Raw genomic sequence first — 19,744 nt, forward strand, 5'->3', positions numbered from 1 at the left:
TGATTTATAAGTTATGTATATCTCTTCATCAGTCATTTGCTCTCTTTTCATCTACTTTGATTTATTCAGAAGGTCAACCAACTAATGATACTCGTGCTGTTTTGTTGACTCAGTTGACCAGTCATCGCGGACCTTCTCGATTATCAAAGTATTGATTATATCCTCAATAAATCAAACGGCTGTTTACTTGAAATCTAATGCAGAAATTTTTCTTGACAATTTATCCAATAGCATTCTTCACAAATGTATTTTAAGCGTGTTGTTAACAAACCGGTGAAAACTGTCTCCATGATAGATTTACGACTTTCTGATAAAAACTACTGTAAGCTTACTCAACTTTTAAGTAAAGAATTCGATATCAAATTGCGTTTACTTAGTATTTATGCTTGTTGCTAATTTTTACAGTTTTTTGATTAGCTAGCGAATTCAGGATCTATCAGTGACAGTCTATCAACGAATATGTTTTCAGTAGCTTTACTGCCTGTTGACACATTAATAGAGTTGAAGAAAAGATATAAGATAATAATCTGCGGGGAGTTTCATGGGGGAATATGAAACTCACAGGCGCCTGTTGATCTGCCTGGTTGATAATTGATAATTTTTTAAACAACAGCTTTGCACTGCCGACTGTAATTTTCTCTTCTTACAATTGTACAAGTATTTTTTCCCACTTTATCTTGCACCAGCTGTTCAAGAAATGTAATTCAGACCCTACTTTTAAAATAAGGAGTATAGAAGAGAATAAAGTATAAGATCGTTGGCCTTTCTACAGGCACAAGTTCGATAAAGGCAACCCAAAAATCGGTTTTGACCCGATTCCCGGTCGATTCTGTGCTGGTGGCGATCCTGTGGGAATAAACTCATAGCGTCAACACTAAGTAGAACCGAAACTGCCTAGGATCGACACTAGGAAAAGTGACCATTTGAAGTTTTTTTTTTTTTTTTTTTTTTTTTTTTTTTTTTTTTTTTTTTTTTTAGTTTTGTATTTTAAGTTGGGCGCAATTCATAGAACCGACCATGCATATGAGATCGACTGGGAGAAAAACGGACACTGCCATAGGATCGACACCGACTGATACCAGTTACCGGGGTATGATCAACAAGATAAAATAGAATTTTTGTTAATGATATAATAATGAGTATGCTATTTAATTCCCGTTTGTCACCTTCACAGAGCTGTCAGAGGAATACGATCTCACGGGATATGTCAACACGGGAATAGGAACGACATGGAACAGACATTGCATAATGTAGCCAAGGCTTATAATTAGCAATATCACATAATAAAGAGGGGAAGAATTTGATTAAGCCGTTATTTCTTTAGCGTACCTGTAGAATGAACATCCCATATAGTCGAAACCGGCTTTTAGCTGCCTTGTCCAACCTGTAACGACAGGAGAGCATTGTCATTCCTGTGCCATTTCCATTAATCCTGCTACTTAATATTATATTCCAATCAAAATTCCACTTTTATCGTGTTGATCATATGTCGCTGCAGATAATGTGCCAGTGTCGACTGTATATCTTTTTCCCGCAGTGCCCTGCGCAATATCGATCTTATGAATGTAAACTGTTAATTACTAGGTTAGTAATTGAACGCATTTAATTAATAAGGTACTGTAGTTAAGAAATCCTGGGTTAACCATGATGGATTAGACTTGTACGATTCCGCACGACTTTAACTATCAACTCCTAGAACCGTAAAGACAGATAGATGGCTTAGCATCATGTCTTTCCTTTATGGCAGAATAACCCTAACTCATATAAAAACTTAAAATGAACCTTTTTATTGATGTGTCAACTTGATGACAAAATTGAATCAAATCTCCTCTACCTGCGAGAAAACATAGAACAAACGTTCCAATCAAACTAAAATATTAAGTACAAAGTAACACGCACCTAAGTAAGTTTTGGCTAAGGCTTCAATATTTTCACGAAGCAGTTAGGAATCAAAATTGAAATTCGAAGTGAAGTGAAAGTCGAGTATGCGATTCAGTCACGGGCAGAGTGGCTGATCAGCGATGGTTGCCAAAGACTCTCTACTTTAGAAATTCTACACCGAATGACAGTAACTGATTTGCGTCTTGGTGGGAGCTGACAAAAGCAGAAATGAAATTAAAGATAAAATAATAATATAACTGGTTAATTGACTTAAAATCCTACAGGTTAACCTAAGTTCGAGGTTTCTTAATTTTAACTCCAAAAAAACTCTGGAGAGGTTTCTAAACGTTCCGAGAATATCGCTGAAAATATATTCCATAGAGGTTCCTGTAAAAGAATTGAAGACCGCATTAACCCAAATAAATTTAAAAATTAAAGTAGCTTATTAGGTTTCTCGATTAATTTTTTTTTTTTGAAATTTTTGATAAACAGGGGAAAGAATTTTATAAGTTCTTTTTCCTTTTGTTGCAAATTTTTCTATGAAATGAAATTCAAAGAGGAAACAAGAAAGTACAAATTGAAATTTTCTTCTACTTGCGCTATTGAATTGCATTGGAATTAAATATTTTTATGGGACAGATACCCTCCCAACTTTTATTCCTCTTTTTTTGCTTTGGCATTACACGGATTTTAGGGATTAGCTTCTATTCGTACTATATTGCAGACTAAATGGATACACTGAAATATATTCTTGATTTAAGAGTCTACTGACAGTTATTTTTTTTTTACTTACTAAATATCAAATTTAGCTAAACTTACGCAAAAGCAGCATGAACTGTTAGAAAATAAAAAAATAATTTATTTGATTCAAAATAGAAGATGAATTCCAAAACTCGAGCTGATTTCAAAATAAAAGACTTAATCTTTTCAGATCACAATTAGTTGCTCATTTTCCTTCACCGGAGGCATTCTCTTCTGATGGGTATAGACAAGTCATAATGTCTCTTGAAACTCACTGAGCTTTGCATTAACATCAACCCTAAACTAGAATTGTTTAAGAAAAATAAAATAAAAATTCAGCACTTCTTTTTTAACCATGCTCTATGAAATACTATAGTAATGATTTTCATATTTCTTAGACTTTCTTAGGAAAAAAATATTAAAAAAAAACGCTTCTTTAATATGCATGTTACAGAAAAATCATGTCCTATGTGTAATGGGAAAAAAACTCGGTATCTGACTTGTATTTTAAAAGCCTCCTTTAGCAGATCCTTGGCTTACAAAACTATAATTAAACTATAAAATATTCCTCTGTCCTAAGTGAAATTTTTAGAAACAGCTTAATATATAAACATTAAAAAAAAGACTGTTACTTCTTTGGAATTCGATTAATGAGTAAATTACTTATCATTTATAAAATGTTTGCATTGAATGTTTGAGAAAAATATTCTACTGTGGCTATATTTTTTAATATTTTCATACGGCAAAAGTAGCACGTAAAAAGTAGGAACAGATAAATATGCTTAAAAAAAGGGGAAAAGCTAAATTTGTTTTGAATATTTGGGGGGAGAAGGTAAAGTAGAAATTTTTTAATTTATATTTGGAAGCCTAATATTTTAAAATTAACAGTCATGATCATGGAAACTTAGTTTGACAAAATGAAGTATTTTTTTTTTATTTAATTGCCGATACCTGCGAATAAGAATTCGTTGGGAATGCCCGAACCCAGCAGTTTTTCAGCTATCTCATCGCGTAGAACATTGCTGAGAGTATACTTCTAGGGAATAGAACGGTATTTTTCCAGACACTTGCTAAGAAGTAATTCATCAGATGGCCCAACCCACCATCTTTTAGCTGTCTTATCACGGAGATCGTTCCAAGAGTGAAATATTGGGGATAAATCGATATTTCGTCCGCAAAAAAGTGTAGAAAGCTGTATATAACCAACAAGCCTTACACAGAGACGAGTTGATTATCTGTAGTTTAGACTTAAGAATCGGTTTCTGCTAACCTCTAGACCTATTAATATCGTCTCAGAAGAAAATTGAAGCTATTAAATTAAGAAATTACTAAGATAGTGCTTTGGTTGCTGCATTAAAATGAAGATCTTATAAGGCTATTCCCCCGCTTTCCTAGCGTGCCTTCGTGGTGTAGTGGTTTTGCACACTGGGCCGGTATTCCAGAGGTCCGTGGTTCGATTCCCGGCGAAGGCGTTGCTAATTTTTCATCTCTCTGGCTTCAAAAAATAATCCTAATGTCTCTACAGTAGCGTCCGAGCTAAAAGAGTGAGGAATAAGGTTCCTCTACAACCAGGATTTGGCGATATTTCGTCCGCAAAAAAGTGTAGAAACCTGTATATAACCAACAAGCCTTACACAGAGACGAGTTGATTATCTGTAGTTTAGACTAACTACAGATAATCAACTAAATTGGGTCCCCTGAAAACCCCAGTCGCTCTTTAAAAAGGGGAGTGTATAAGGTTATTCCCCCGCTTTTCCTAGTGTGCCTTCGGGGTTTTGTTTGTAAATATCAAACCCTCTTGAACTATCTTTAATATAATAAAGCGAACATGAACTGAATCTTCTGTAAGATAACACGGAGTGAAATTGAGTGATGTATGTTAAATGAGATTGTGTTCACATTTTTGTTCGAAGTTTGATGTTTTAAAATTGGTAATTCCAAAGTGGTAGCGACTGTTTTTTTTTTTTTTTTTTTTTTTTTAGAGTACAATTGTCATTATCATTCTTCAAAAAATTTAAAAGACGTTATAGAATATATAAGAAGAGATGAATTGTTTTGGAAGAGAATTTTAGAATTATTTTGAAAACCATTCAATCCGACATGCTACACACTTTTAAACTGATTTTCTTTTCCTTAAGGTAGCTGAATACGTTCGGTGTATTTTTTAAATGTAATATATGAACACTTTAATCATATTTCTAGCTACGTTTTTCATATTACTTCATATTGGTATTATTTATCAATATTTAAAGGCATATTATCAATATTTAAAGTAAATCATTTTTGTTTTTCAAAAATTTTAATGAAATGTGGGAAATTTTTCAAGACTTAAAATTTTACCTAAAAAACATTGAGACTTACTTGAGAAATAATAAATATATCATAAACTCTGTGCTTCATTATAATGTTGAGCTTTTACCTAAAAAGCTACTGTAATAAATAAAATTTTAGAGATGATCAAGGAGTATTACAAGACTGTATTTACTATTTCATAACTCAAAAAAGAAGTAATTATCAGATAATCATTTCAAGATTTACGCTGTTGAAAATGGTGAAGTTCATCTGTTGCGCCGTCCCGTCATTTCTTGCAATCCGTCATTTTATCTTTTCGGATATAAAGTATTTCTCCCGCTTTCCTAGCGTGCCTTCGGGGTGTAGTTGTCCTGCACACTGGGGCCGGTATTCCAGAGGTCCGTGGTTCAATTCTCGGCGAAGGCGTTGCTAATTTTTCCTCTCTCTGGCTTCGTAAAATAATCCTAATGTCTCTACAATCTTATAAATACAGTTTACGTGAAATTTCCAAACAGGTTTCGGATGTTTCGACTTAAAATGGATAATAACTTTTCTACAAAGGCAAATTTATTTTTTGACTGTTTATTTTTATTATAATAATATTAAACTAAATTAATTTTTTAAATCTTTTTAAATTTTTTTTAAGGTCCAGATGGGGCTGGATTCCTGTTGCATCCCTTCCGAAAACCCAAGAGGATTCGAACAGCGTTCTCTCCTTCGCAACTCCTCAAACTGGAGCATGCCTTTGAAAAGAATCATTACGTGGTCGGGGCTGAGAGAAAACAACTGGCACAAAGTCTCAGTCTCACAGAAACACAGGTAAGTGGATTACAGAAAATTAATCCAAATTATATATCTTTTGCATAAAACACGTTTTAATGTGAACGAAACATACATAAATGTATATGTTCAGTTAACCTGGAAAATACGTTCGGGTACTGTGATTTGTATTTCTCAGCAAATTCACTAAGAGTTGCTTTAAGAAGAAACGGACTAGGAGTTGCTTCAAAGGTTACTCTTGCCATACGAAGAGTATATTTATTTCGGTTTCATTTAATTCACCATCATTCCACAGAAATGTTATTGCGTTTCTATCTTCATCTGCAAGAAAAATCAGCAAGAATGCTTGCTGGAAGTCAGTAGTCAGCTGTAAACGCAATTAGATTTGGACGAACTTTAAGGAACAATTCCAGCATGTCTGGGCACATCTTTTGGCCGGAATGCAAATAGTAATTTATTGACAAATGATTCTCCGCATGCGACGAAGCGTCGAAATCCACGCAAAGTTTTTTCCTTATTTTCTCTTACAACGGTTTAATATATCCTAAAATACATTTATGGTGTTATTTCAAGGTTGGTCTCTTTGACAATTCCTTTTTTTTAAATGTTCATCAATTACTTCGCGATATCTGTCACAGAATTGTTGATTAGTCTAATATCTACGAGAAAAATTGTTGATTAGTCTAATTGTCACATAATTGTTGATTAGTCTAATTGTCACAGAATTTTTGATTAGTCTAGTTGTCACAGAATTGTTGATTAGCCTAATGTCTCTCAAATCTAATTTTAGCATTCTCAAAATTATCTCCAAGTTCTTTTGAATTATGATTCCATGGAAGGAGAACAATGTAATTATTGTTTTAAAATTTCGCAAATGTTTTGAAATTCTCAAAAATTAAATTATCATATGATAATCGTAATTTATCCCCATGAATTGGAGATTCCAGAGATTCTTAAGCAAATTAGATGTTGATTCGTTACCATCATTATTACGAACTACGACTTTCACAGCATTCACACTAGTTGGTGGAAATTCCATAATCCCTTTCTATTCTACTAGCTCCCCAACCTAATTTTCCTTCGACTGCTACTAAAGAATTAGACAGTCTGTAAACCTTGCCAGTAATTATTTTCCATTAAAAATCTGCTCCTATTAGCAAAGATAATTTCGGTGTTTTATTTCCTTGTCCCCCTTCATCGAAAAATTTTACTCCCTGAATTTTAAATAAAGTTACCGGTTTAATTTCTAGAAGAATGACTATATAATCCATTAAAACAGGAGTAATTAACTCTATTATTTTAATTTCATTTCGATGCTTTGAATTACGCAAAACGAGACTGGTTCTTTTCATTTTCTCCATGTCAGGCGTCGCGCATTGGAACGAGATTTTTGTAACGAATTTTGTATATATACAAATACTTTTAGTTAAATTATATGTGAATGTGTAATATCTTTGGTATAATGCAACATGAAAGGTCTAAGAGGGTGAAGCTCTGCCGGAAAAATAAGATTAGAAGGGCAGATCTATTTAACATTAAGACAGATGGTTATCGCCAAGCTGCCAATGGTATTCCTTAATTTAGTTTGAAGTAGAGTTTTTAAAATCGGAAAATATTAGAAAATAGCTGCCATAAAGTTTAAGCCCAGCAAGATTTTAAAATTTAAAAAATAATAGAAAATAGAAATTATTTTATAACAGGTGTTGAAAAATAAGAAACATTTTTATTCACTTAAATAAGCTCTAATATAGCTATAATAAGTTACCTATTTTATCGAGAATTTCTTCCGATATAAGATGTTAGAACAGCCTTTTTGAATTGAAGCGGCACCCTAATTTTATGCCCTAAACTTCTTTCGAGAACAAGTTTTTTACTTAAAATTTCTGTTCTTTCGAAAAATGAGAGAGCATATTAATTCTGCTCATAAAAAATATTAAAAAAAAAATTCGAAAGAAATTGTGGCACGTGGCACTAGTTTCAGGGGAAAAAAAGTACCTATTCATTTCTAGATTACCGCAGAGAACTTCCACCATAAGCGGGGAAAAAGGTATTCATTCAATATAATAATAGCAGCTGTTGTTAGCAATCATTATTAGCAGCACCAGCCAATTTGCGCATGCGCCTCCGTCCATCCTTTTCTAAAGTGAACGAGTACTCCAGGCCTGTTAGATTCAATCTTCACCAAGCGTACAACAAACTAAGGCTTAAAAGCCGTTAATTCCGAAAATAGGTAGCAAAAAGGAATTAAAATATAAAAAGAAGCAGAAAAAAAGCGTCCAGCATAATAATCTCCATGACCGATAAACGGTAGGATGAAAAACATAATAAATAAAATAGGCAGTAATAGCAATATCAATTGATTAGATTTCAATGAAGATGCAGCACCTGCTTTGTGGGGCAAGTGGGAGGCAGACGTTGCAAATGACCCACGCTTGCAGACTGGTCATTAAAATCGCGCACCAAAGCTGAACCTTGGTTTTTAAGCCTCGATTATTACACTACTTGGCTGTAACAAAAGAAAAACTGATGGTTATCTGGTTTGTTTAATGATTGGGAGGAGATGGTGTTCTCGGCTTTTTCTGCTGCTGAAGCGAAGAGTCCCGCAGATGGTGCAATCGACTTCTTTGAAATGCTAATGCATTCGAGTTGGTAATTTTGGGAGTTGAAGAAGGTAGATTGGACTAATTAAGGAGTAGGAAGTTGAATGTTTTTGTTTCCTTCTGCTGGGTGTTACAGCACCGAGACAGCGAAGTTTTAATTGAGGTTTCAACAAAAGTTCGTTTCAAGTTACCCCTAACTTCAGATGGTTGAGGGCAAAGTTCAGACTGTCCAGCCCGATGATCTAATCGTATGACGATTCTTATCAAAGTGAAAGAATTTTATAGTAATTAAGATGAATAATAACGATAAACCTGTTAACTTGATGAATCTACCTGTAATTCATTTTGGGAACACTTTTGAACCATGTGAATTCTAATGGTTGTGTCATAGTTAAATTTAGGTTCTGTAATGAGTTAGAAAAAGAGCTTTGCAATCAAATACCCGGTTATCTGAAATAGGAAGATTATTATAAATCTTCGTAATTTAATAGTTGTGATTTTTAGGTTTAAGAGGAAAAGTTAGTTCGTTTAAATCTTACGAACTAGCAGTTCTTAAAAATGATGAGTTTGTTATAAGGCTGTAAAAAATAGTAATAATAAAACAGCAGTTGTTTAATATAATAATGTAATAATAAGTTTTCTGTTTACTATTAAAAGCACTTCAATGGTTTTTTTTATCCCTAAATGCAATTTACGGCAATATTTTAATTAACATTGCATGTTTTTTAAGGCAGCATTTCAAAATATATGTTTAGAAAACTTGTATGTGTCTCTCTTCCTACAAATTGTTGTTTTTTTATATAAGATTTATACGGAAATGTAATCGGGGAAGTGTAAATACACTAACGATGTTTAAGAACTCGATATTGTTTTTCAAACTTAAACAAATTAAAGTGTCGTAAAAATCTATAATTTGCTTCAAATTACTTCCTCCGAGCGTTACGGGTTTAGCCCTGAAATTTCAAAGTTCCTCAAAATGTCATGAATAAGTGGTATTTTTTTTATTTTAATTAAAAAGTGGCTCTCTCATTTTGTACCTTGACTCCTTTTCTTCCAATATACGTCCAAACAGAAATCAGATACATTAAAAACTAGCAGAAATTTTCATGTATAATGAATATAGAAGGCAGCCTTTTATGCGGAATTTTCCGGCCGTAACGCTGAGAGGGTTAAAAGTCAAGTTACTTGAATAAGTTATTACTGAGAAAGGCACTTGAAGGTCATAGCGATACTCCCATGCTATCGTAACGTATGTTGTCATCACCTCACATAGGTAATTAGGGAATTTTAGCAAATTAGTGAATTCACACTTTTTACCACAGCTGTCTTCGCCATAGTTATGAGACAGGTTTGGTGGGAAGATATGGCTTTGATGTGCCTGTTCTAAAGTAATAGACAATGAAGGAATTTAGCGTTGTTACTGGGACTTTAAGAAACGAAAACTGTCATAAAAATTTGCATTTTATTTCAAGCTACTTTTATTGGTACCATTCTTGAAAATAAAATTATGTCGTAGTTAGTCTTGAAATTTTAAAAACAAAACTATAATTATGATAGTATCTTTTGGACGCATTCAGAATTATATATATATAGAGAGAGAGATCTACTAGAAGTAGTACCTTTTCAAATTTATTTGATGATGTTGATGAAAAGGATTAAATGGGAAATCCAGTTACTCCGAGATTTAACATTTTTTTAATTCTAAAAGCCAAAAAACATCTCCGAACATAGCTGTATCAAAAATGCAAGACGATATCATTGGCACTCATATTAAGGCATTTGCACAATGTCTATGAATACTACTAAAATTATAAGTCACTTTTATTGTTCTTTTTATAAAGTCTAAGTTCCTATAATGTGTTGTTAATTTGGAGGCATGATAATTTGAGGTAAATTTCCCTTTACTCTGATTCTATATTCTAAATTAATTGCTTTTAGGTAAAATGTAACTGTATGTAACATTCATAGATGTAGCAGAATTGAACTGAAGATTTTTTCGAAAAGCGACTTGTCAGTGAAATTTCAAAATGGGATATTTCTTATGATGCTTACAATAAACAAGTAGATAAAACTAAAAATTTTATCCTAGGAAATGGTTTGCAGAAGATGCATCAGAGAGATGCGACATAGCCTCCGGTTGTTGTTTTCAACCTGAAAAATTCACCTGCCTAGCCTAGGCATGTGAGTAATTCCTTGATCGAAATCTTCGAGAAAAAGCACCTGTAGCCGGACGTTTTCGGACACCTCCGGCACTTAAAAAACAAATTTAATAAATCAACAAGCACGAGCTGCTCACTCTCGCTGTGTCCAGCCTTCTAAAAATCACCTGCTTGGCCATCGCTGACCTTTTTGGGCCAATTATGGGGACACTGTTGATGACAACACCAGGCAGGAAACGGCTAACGAGGGATCGCGGACGCATAAATACCAGCTGGATGGATCAAAACTCCTGATAGAGATAATGAAGAGTCGCTCATAATCCCCCACATACAACGATGGGCGATTATAATTTGAATATGAAATAACGGATTTTGGACACCTTTAATTAGAGAGATGCGTAATCGCAAAGAGATGTCATCCAATTAAGAGAGCAGTTTCATCTGTAGCTCTTTTGTTTGTGGAGTCCTGTTTGCGCATGGAACAGAACATTCAGTTGCGGAAATAGGGATGAGTTTATCGCAATTAACTTATTTTCATGGAAATTTCTTTTAATTTCTAGAATACTGATAGAGTGACTTTTACCTCTCTGTATTTATACATTTGTGTACGTGCTTGTTCATACATATACTCATATTAAGTCTAACAAACAAGCGGAAATTGACAAAAACACGGTCCTCGAAATGTGTGCAGTTGTTTATAAGGAACTGTCTTATTAGCTACATAAAATTTGTAAAGATGTCTATAAATAATTAATTCACCAATTAAGTAACAATACATAAGTTTCTTATTCACAATTTTGTTTATAGTTAAATAATAATCAGTAAATTAAAATGCATTTGCCAAAATATAGAAATATTGAATTATTTGATTAAAAACATTTCTAAGGGTAGAGAATAGAGGTAGGTAAAGTTATTAAATACATTATTATTTAAGATAATATTTAATATATAAATTAAATATTTAGTTATTAAATACACATGAAAATATTTGCACATATACCCAGCCCTTAAAAATGCGTACCATAAAACCGAAACTTAAGTTTAAAAAAATTCTTTTCTAAGATTGCGGGCATTTTTAGAGTTTTAAAGCGGGAAACGGAAAATCAACTGGAATTATCCTGGTCGAAAATGGAATCGGGATTTTCCACACTGTCCACAAGGATACGTATAGGATGAATGCCGCAATGTGCTAAAACATTATTTCAAATGCATTAAACAGTAAGAAAAAGCTTCAAAAAATAGCAATGATAATTTTTATAGTAATGTTTCGTTTACTATACTTTTCGGAAATGTTGGAAAATTTATTGTTGTGACTAATCTCGCTTGTTTGAAATTAGAACAAGCTGAGAAAATTCATTGTGGCAAGGAGGCAATACTGCACCAGTCGTTGGCCAGTCGAGCTTTAAGAACCATGTAGGGGATATTACAACTCTGCTCAGTTCCACCCTCAATTTTGAAGGATATCCCCCGCGGAGGGGGGGACAGGTCTGAGATTTTTCATATCTCTTCCCCTACTAGCAGCCTCTCAGGAGGACTTTCAGCTCGCCTCTTATTTTGAGTGACCCATGCTGCGCAGACACTAGAAACTTAAAAACATCCAAACTCTTAAGATTCGAACCCAGGCGCTTCGGTTCGGCAGTCAGAGTCACTAACCACAATCCCGGTTAGGCGGCATTAGAAACTTTAAACACGATAACGTTAATTCGGGAATCTCAGTCGAAGTTTTCAGCTGTTTAAATTTAGTGAATTTTGAGAAAAAGGTTATGCATTTCAAGAGACAGTTTACTATGCATATCTTGAAATAAAAAAGTATAAACGTTTTTGATACTAATACGAACAAAATTTAATTTCACCTAATTTAGAATTCAAGCGTGTTTCTGTTACATATATTAGGTCTTAAATAATTTCAGTTATATTTATTAACTAATTATACCTTCATTAATTTGCTTCGTAATCGGTGTTTAATAAGTCATTAAGTTAACGAATATATAACTAATCATTAATTAGCTTACTGATTATCACATCAGCAAATTAATCAATGTGTAAAGAAACAAAACACTTTTTTTTTAAGAAAAAAAGTGTCTAGTGTTTGTTAGGAAAATGGGGGAAGAGATTTCCCCGGTTTATTTATTTATTTATTTATTTATTTATTTATTTATTTATTTTTTTAACGTTGTAACAAATTTAGTTCAGCTATTTGAATTTTTAAACATTTAGTACGAACCCTAATATTCAAAATGAAAGTTGATTGTTTTCTAAGAACACTGTAGAGTTTTAAGATTATAAAAATCAGTTGTTTACCTTCATTATAATTTATTTAGCATACAGGGGCTATTGGTCACAAAATGTCATTTTGTAGAGTTCCACTGTCAACGGCAAATATCTTTTTAAATTGTTGGCACCAAATATTATTATATTATTATATAAATTAAATAATGTAGAATCTGCATTAATGTATGTATGTTTTTTGCGTTGTGAAAAAACGACGGTACCTAGAGCCATCAAATTTTGAAAATCTTCATTTCCCACTTGAACATGGGCACTGGAAATCCGAATGTTGAATTTCGGATTTGTTTTATTATTTATTTCATATTTTGTAAAACTTTAAAGAATTTTTGATTAACAAACTCGACTATTTCAAAGCGAGCCATGGCAACTCTGTACGGAAAAAAATATCTTTATCTCGGGCGCGCGAGTTTGACCATCGGAAATTCTAAAGATATGCTGTTTTTAAATATTTTGTTTTATTGCTGTTGAATTGAATTTTATGCGGCGTGATTTAAAGTTATTGTGAAATGAAGATCAGAGAAAGCCTTAATTATCTGAATTCTTTCTGAATGAAATATAATAGAAAAGAAAAAGGCGGAATAAATCATTAAGCAATTAGTTTTAAAGAAAATCATGCCAAAAAGATATCGTATACTTAGCATTTTTATAGTTAATAACAAAACTAAAATAATTAATTAGTTAATATATATTAAGGATTATTCGGTCTGTGAAGTTATTTTAAATAACCGGAATCCCCCTTTAGAGGTCTTATTAGCCCAAGAAGATTCTTAATTTCCAAATTGTTTTACTTTAATGTGTTATTTCATTTTTCATTCGAGTTAGCCATTAGGAAAAACATAAAGTGCTATACTTTGGTATTTAGTCTATCTGTTATTAATTTGACAAATTAAAATATTTAAAAGCAATAGATGCAGTTCTTAAGAATATTATTTTTTAAAATTTTTAATTTGCTTGATTTAAATAAAAGTGAATTTAATTAAAAACATTAAATATTTTTATAGAATTACATTAAATAGTTTTTCACTTTTTAAATAAACAGAAGATTTTTTTAATTTTTAAAGAAACAGAAGATTTTTTACTTTTTAAAGAAACAGAAGATAAATTAATGTTCCCATGTTAGTCTTGTGTATTCATCTAAAAAATGTGTCGCTATTCCTATAAAATGTTTCGCTATTCCACCTGGGCCATGTCTATCCATAAACACTACTGATAATCCATATTAACTTTAAAAGAGCCCTTTTGGGCGATCATTAAAATCTGAACTCTTTCAGATTTTTTTTATCGATTTTGCAATTTTTTGTTGGGGGTAGAGAGGGAGAAAAAATAGGAACTGATTAATAAAAAAAGAATAACAATTATTAGGACAAAACCAAAGCAATTTGCATTTTAACTTAAGCCATGTTTTAAATTATAAAATATAAAATCGAATCAGGTAAGTGTGCTATTACAATTTTTTTCGTATGATTTTAAAAACCGTTATCAGATTCAACTTACTTAAAATTTTACACACCTCGCTTTAAAAAACGATAATGCTTTAAAGAAAATAAGCAAATGAGAAGCAAGTATGAGAAGTTAAAGAAAGAAGGAAGTGATATTTTTAATTCATCATAAATAAAGATGTTAATTTCTTCACTCTGCATTAGAAGCGTGGGGGACAATTGTCTTCCACCTATTAAATTGTATCTAGAATAAGAAAGATCATTTTTGTGCTACTGCCGCCACAACAAACACCAGCAGTTAGTGTTCAGCTACTGAAAGTCGCGACTCCAAAGGACACTTGTCACCTTCGCGCTTAATCTAGAATTAAAAGAAAAACACTCCACACAAATTTTGAACAAATTATTCCATCATAACTCTAGTATAAAACACCTATAGTAAAGTAACTCCTGAGTTTCCTAAGGTATTGACTCCTGCTTTTGTAAGGTATTGACTAAATCTTATCTTCATTTAAGTGAATAATATTTTTAAACTCTTCATAAACAAACAAAGAAAAAAAGTACAATTGTATGAAAGATCGCCCTAAATGCAAAAATGTCAGTGAAGAAAACTCAGAACTGGAACTGTTATTCTAAATGCATGACTTCTCGTGGAGAGATTTACCGCTTCTGGGAGATCGTCCGAGGGCAGGATTTTGGGGGTAAGCAGAGTGTGACTAACGAAATTACATCTGCCTGTTTAGCCCACACGTCCGAAATGTTTCACCTTTAAACTCTCCCTCCTCTTTTTCCTCTAACCAGCCCCCAACAAAATAGTAGGAGTCGTCGCTTTGCGGGTCATAAATGTCGAAACGCTGTCTCGTCCCTTGTTAAAAAAGGGATGAATAACATTCCTTGCCAAGCTCAGAGGATGGAATTACGGTTAGCGTGACAAATGTTCTAGCAGCGTAATAAAAATGAAGAAAAGAGTGCATTATTTTTAACACCCTTCACACTTACTCGAACTGTTGCTATTAATTATATAAGAATACGAATTTCGACAAGGTAAATGAGGTTTGCATGATAAAAATATAACGCATGATATTTTACTGCGAGATTCAGAATTTATTTCAATAGCGTAAGTATTTTGTATAACTGTAGCGAAAATATTTTTCAATATTTTTCGGTTGCGCTATTGGATTGTTTAACGATAAAGGTAATTAATTTCAAAGTTATTAATTAGGTAGGCAAGATAATTATTTAATAACTGTCAAATTTCTTGAAAACCTTGTGTTAAACGGCCATTTGATTGGAGATTGGATTCGATGAGTATCTTGTAAAAGCTACTTTAGTTTTACAAAAAGGATAATAATCGCTAGATGACAAGATCAGGATTGCATGCCGCCGTATTCCTAAACTTCCCACTGTATGTTCTGAAGCTGATATCGTATGGATACCGCGATACACTGCTTGATGTTATCTGGGAAGGTGAAAAGAATTTTTGGCGAACAATTATTCTTACTTTTTTGGGCAAGTTTCATTTTTTAATTTTACCACTTTCAATTATTAGTTTCGTTTTTTTTTTTCCATTTTTTAGCTATTACCGTTTTTAACTGTGATTATATGTACCGTGATTATTGTATGTGCCATGATTTACTGAAAATGAAGAGTTACAGTTGAGGATAACTACATTTCTTGAGGGCAGAATGAGGATATACGAAAACTTACCTCCCGATATGATAAATGCATCAGTTACATGGATGCTTATAATTTTCAAACTAAAAAAAAAAAGTTTATTTAACTCTAGGTATCATTGTGATAAAACAATGGTACCTAAAGCCGTCCAATTTTGAATGACGTAATCCTACTGCGAATATGGGCATCTGAAAGCCAAAATTTGAAATTTGCTTTATTATCGATTTCATATTTTGTAAAATTTTAAAGAATTTTTGAGTAATAAACTCAAGAATTTGAAAGCGAGCAATGGCAACAGTTTAACGGGGGGGGAAACCTTTTTATCTCCAGCTGCGCGGAACTGTGTATCGGAAATTCTAAAGATAGGCTCATTTAAAAATTATTTAGCGGCATTGATGTTGATTTATAGTTTAAGTGCAAAGAACATGATATTTAATAAATAAAGGTAACACACAAAACGTTAAAAAACGCCCCTACGTAATTTAAAATCTGAAACCCTTCAGATTTTTTTGCTTTTATTTTATTTTATTTATTTTTTTATCCAATGAGAACTACTTAAATTGATCAGATGAGTGTATACTTGGTTGATGGGTCGTAAACAAAAACCAAAAATATTAGTACTTTTATTACACTCGCACCGAAAGTAATTCGAACTGGTGCCCAAAGCTACTGCAATTTCTCGACAAAATTGCAAAATTAAAATAGATTGCAAGATATTTGGAATTTTTCCTCTGAGTATTTATAAATGATAGTAAATACCTGTGATTCTAACTTTTATCGGATTATGAAACTTCATAATAATGCATAATACCAACATATTTATAAGACAGCATTAGAAAATATCTTCAGATGTCTATATAATATTATTTTTAATGCAAAGTATTAAATATCTTTTTGCTAAACTAATTAGTTCATTATGAGAAAAAAATAGCAAAAGATCCTTATGCTCATATAACCTCTTATTATTTTTGAAGTACTACTTATTATAAAATTCTTTCTATGTTTTCCGTAAATCATTTTGATGCTAATGTTTTTCAAATCAGATAATTACTTCATATCCTCTCTGAAAGAACTACCCCTTCTTCAAATACAAAAGAATAAGATTTGATGATCCTCGTCATCATATGCTTAATATTTGTGTACAGAATTGATTATTCTCCTCTGTTCGGAAGTGAGAGAGGAAAAAATAAAAGTTGAGGTTATTTTTAATGACTGCATCAAGGAAATGTACCAGTATGTGGCATTATTAAACATCGACTTCAGCTGAATAGCATTCCACTGAAAATACCCATGATTAAAACTAAATCAGCCAAGCGGAAGTAGGGGAAATTCTATTGAGCTTCCGGTATGCGAGTATATTGGTTCATTTCAAATATTATTACATAGGAATAACTTTTATTTACCCACTTTTCAAACCACAGATTTTGTTCTAATAATCAACAATGGACACTTATAATGGTTCTTTATAATGACCACAATTTCATTATTTCTAATTATTAAAAGCCTGCTCATTTCATTTCCTAATTTACTGTTTAATTACGTAAAGACAAAATTTTGTGAAATATGCTTTCATTATCTTCTAATATGAACTTATTAGTCACATTAATTTCAAATGTATCAGTAATTTGCACACTTCGTCAACTGAAATTTCAAAAATAATATTAAATTCCATATAGAATTACATATATTATTCTATGTTCCATTGAAATTTCGTTATACTCTGAATAATGCAAATACGTCAAAGTGCGTTTAGAACTAACAGTAAAATCTTCATCTAAAATTGAATACTTTAATATCTTTTGCCAATTGGTTTTGATACACCATATTAGAGGTAAATCACATGCATATTATTAATCACGGAATACACTGAGCACATATTACTTTTAACTTGTATGTATGCATGTTATTTACAATGTGGTGTACAAAGACTTAAAAAAGTCCTCATTGCTTCCTAATATCGATTCCTCCCCAGCCACAGTCCAAATGGAAGGAAATATGAGGAATAGAAAAGGCTTACTAAAATTAAAATAACTCATATAAATTTGATTGTTTCAGAAAGAAAATTTAATTTTCATAACTTGCATTTTTCGATGTCGGTTCGTGTCCACTAATTTCTTGCTGTGGATGCCAAACCCATCAGAATAAAAGCAAAACTTAAATGATGCAATCACTGGAAATGACGCTCTCGTAGAGGAGTCTCCTTCCCGAATGCCAACTAACTGCATATTATTATCATAAAGCATAGCTAGACCATTCTGTCACTCACCATAGATAGACGGATTTTCTCGGATTTTTCATACTGATTTAACGAAATAGTTGGAAATGTAATTGGTTAGGCCAGAGTGCTCTTTTACGCTCACCACATATCCAGTGTCTGAAACGTCTATCCTCAGCAAGTTGCACAGCTCTTGTACATGCATTTATCGGGTTTTCCAGGTTGGATACCGGTCTGAATGTAATGAAGACCGTATACTGCAAAGAACGTTTCAAAATTTTCCCGCAGAAATTCATTGAGACCCCAGCACTATATGATCTTAACCAGGCATGAAATTATCCTTGAAAGGAAGATGTGAAGAAGAAACTCTGAATGAATTGGTCATGTTCATTCAAACTTTATTTATGGCCATGTTGTCTATTGTCTGAAGTTCAAAGTTTCGATAGAATTCTTGCGATCATGGTACATTCTTGCTGTTATAATTAATTCTTCTGATATTTACGTAATGCAGATCAGGCTCACGAATTCATCGAGGTCAAGAGGCAGAGACTTGCGTCTGTCGCTGGCTGAAGTTCTTAAACACATTAACTCCTGCCACAAAAACACAATTCTTAACACTCCTGCCGCAAAGCTACACTATATATCCCTGCCTTTTACGGGATCTGAAGCTGTCCCGGATGATGAAGTTATGGCAGCGCCAACCACTGTACTAAATCAGGATAGAGAGGTACATTCTTGAAATAATCATATGTGAAAAGTAAGACTTCTCGCCACTATCTCCAAAATCACAATTAAGACTCATTTTACGTGCTGGAATTCTTAGACAGCATAAAAAAATCGCTTAATAAACACGTGCTATTCTCATGTATAAATGTAAAAAAGATAAAAAACATCTAAATTGTAATTTAAATTAGCCATAGCGCCTTAGTGTTTAATTTTAATTTGAATATTTCTCATCTATATTCTAAAAATAGCAACCTTTAGTTAATAGAAATGAATAAAGATTAAGCAATATAGCACTTTAATTTTATTAGGATTACAAAATTTTATAAAATCTTTCTTTCGGAAATAGAAATTGATGGAGCATGGCAGATTTCTCAGAAACAATAATACATATTTTACCTCCGTCTTTAAAATATTTCAAAGCGCAGAGTACAAAATTACCTTTATGTATGCTCCGGCTTGGTATATTGTTATTCAAAGGCAAGAAAATAGGTGTTTGTATTAAAAATCTATTAAAATATTTAATTATATTTTATAAGATAAATTTATTTTTCATTGTGTACATAAAAATGGGTATTTGATTTGCAAATTTCATGTTAATTGTATTATTTTCTTAGCACATCTTAACATATTGAAAATTTCATTTAAATTTGAATGTAAAAGCATGGCCATTACCAATTATTTCTAAAACGCATCAAACAATGTCATCGTCCTGATTTAGAATTAATTAAGGCATTATTCTCATTAGTATTCTTAAAACTGATCAGTTATTCGACGTATTTATATAGCAAAAGGCATCATCAAAAAATTTTAAGCGTTTCTGCGGTCTCTTAATTCCATCACACAAAGCAGCACTGGCACACAAAGAATTACGTTCCACTAAATGATTTGGGCATCCATTGGCGTCATTTTTATCATCGCTTATCAGTGCTGTCAACACGGAACATTGCTTCT

The 19,744-nt window shown here is 32.4% G+C and overlaps 1 protein-coding gene across 1 annotated transcript in view; it reads left to right on the forward strand.

Moving 5' to 3' along the window:
- The window catches only part of LOC118183108 (homeobox protein EMX1-like), a 147,045-nt gene that overhangs the window by 47,777 nt on the left and 79,524 nt on the right, over nucleotides 1-19,744 (forward strand). Inside the window, exon 2 of the mRNA XM_035352537.2 lies at nucleotides 5,561-5,733. Coding sequence (XP_035208428.1) covers nucleotides 5,561-5,733 — 173 coding nt within the window. The remainder of the gene's footprint in view (nucleotides 1-5,560; nucleotides 5,734-19,744) is intronic.

Source organism: Stegodyphus dumicola, chromosome 4, assembly GCF_044657685.1.
Source record: "Stegodyphus dumicola isolate Sdum_Otavi_A_Nest chromosome 4, ASM4465768v1".
NCBI classification, from domain to species: domain Eukaryota; kingdom Metazoa; phylum Arthropoda; class Arachnida; order Araneae; family Eresidae; genus Stegodyphus; species Stegodyphus dumicola.